Below are 995 nucleotides of genomic sequence, written 5' to 3'. Positions count from 1 at the left end.
ATATAATATTATATTTTTTTTCTCTTTTTATTTATTTATTTATTACTCCTTATTTACCGTTTTTCAATATAATTGCTATTTGTATATTTTCATTTCTTCTTCTTCTTATTTAGAATTATTATATATTAATGCAATTATATATTAATATAATTTTCCATCTTAAAATTATGTATTGATGCTTTGGCAATATTGTTTGATTAACGTTCATTCCAATAAAGTACTGAAAAAATAGAAAGAGCGATGAGATGACGGAAAGTCTGTGTGTTCTGTATTTAATCTGCTCTTCAGCAGTGCATTGAGTACTACCATTAAACAGCATTAATGTATATCAAGGCTGATGATAGGAGCAGTTGTTTTTGGCAGGAGAGTGAGAACACAGGAGGATATCAGACAACATGTACGTGCCTGAATAATCAAAGATACGTTGTTCCCTGGAAAGTCGTCACTACAAAAAAATTCTCCACTCATCATAATTTCGTCAGCGAAGGAAAACCAGGACCATTGTCCCAGGCCCTGTAATGAGGAGGAGTCACATCTAAATCTCTTCTAAACAACTTAACATTTTTGTGAAATCAAAATCAATCAAGCCTACTGACCTCTGACACGATGACATCATACAGGTCACCATAGAGACCAGCCTCCTGCGCAAAGACATAGTGAGAAGGTGTGGAGTAGAAGATGCCTAGAGCCCGCGTTAGAGAAGGGTGCATGCAATAGGAGACGGAGAGATTATATTCACGCAGGAAAGCTTGGAGAGTGGTGGAGCGACGGGGGAAGAACTTCAGAGCCATTGGGGTTCCTGGAAGTTAAGAGAGATTGCTAAAGTAAGAAGTGCTTCGCGTTCACCAAATGTACACCCTGTCTTGTTTGTCACAGTGCTATTAGGCTAGAGTTCAACATGAACAAAACAGGTAAGCACAGAACAGCTGACCTCTCTTCTGATGCACCGCCAGCATCACCTTGCCGTACGAGCCCTCTCCCAGCTTTTTGATGAG

The 995-nt window shown here is 38.7% G+C and overlaps 1 protein-coding gene across 1 annotated transcript; it reads right to left on the bottom strand.

The window, feature by feature from the left end:
* Window positions 1–228: 228 nt before the first annotated feature.
* On the bottom strand, window positions 229–989 carry LOC107735802 (serine/threonine-protein kinase SBK1-like). Its single transcript, XM_016547381.1, has 2 exons — window positions 932–989; window positions 229–799 (listed from the first exon to the last, which is right to left on the bottom strand). The coding sequence occupies exons 1-2, from the start codon at window positions 954–956 to the stop codon at window positions 579–581; spliced, it is 246 nt and encodes an 81-aa protein (XP_016402867.1). The 5' UTR covers window positions 957–989; the 3' UTR covers window positions 229–578.
* Between the last annotated feature and the right edge of the window lie 6 nt (window positions 990–995).

This window comes from Sinocyclocheilus rhinocerous, unplaced genomic scaffold (assembly GCF_001515625.1).
Source record: "Sinocyclocheilus rhinocerous isolate Xijiao unplaced genomic scaffold, SAMN03320098_v1.1 C36309179, whole genome shotgun sequence".
Taxonomy (NCBI): domain Eukaryota; kingdom Metazoa; phylum Chordata; class Actinopteri; order Cypriniformes; family Cyprinidae; genus Sinocyclocheilus; species Sinocyclocheilus rhinocerous.
This window is presented reverse-complemented; position numbering and strand designations above follow the sequence as displayed.

What these genes read in the sequence shown, in the direction of transcription:
- LOC107735802 (XM_016547381.1), bottom strand. Translation starts at nt 956, where the DNA reads ATGCTGGCGGTGCATCAGAAGAGAG. An exon ending in GGCGGTGCATCAGAAGAGAG is followed by an intron (nt 800 to 931) that starts GTCAGCTGTTCT and finishes CTTAACTTCCAG; the next exon opens with GAACCCCAATGGCTCTGAAG.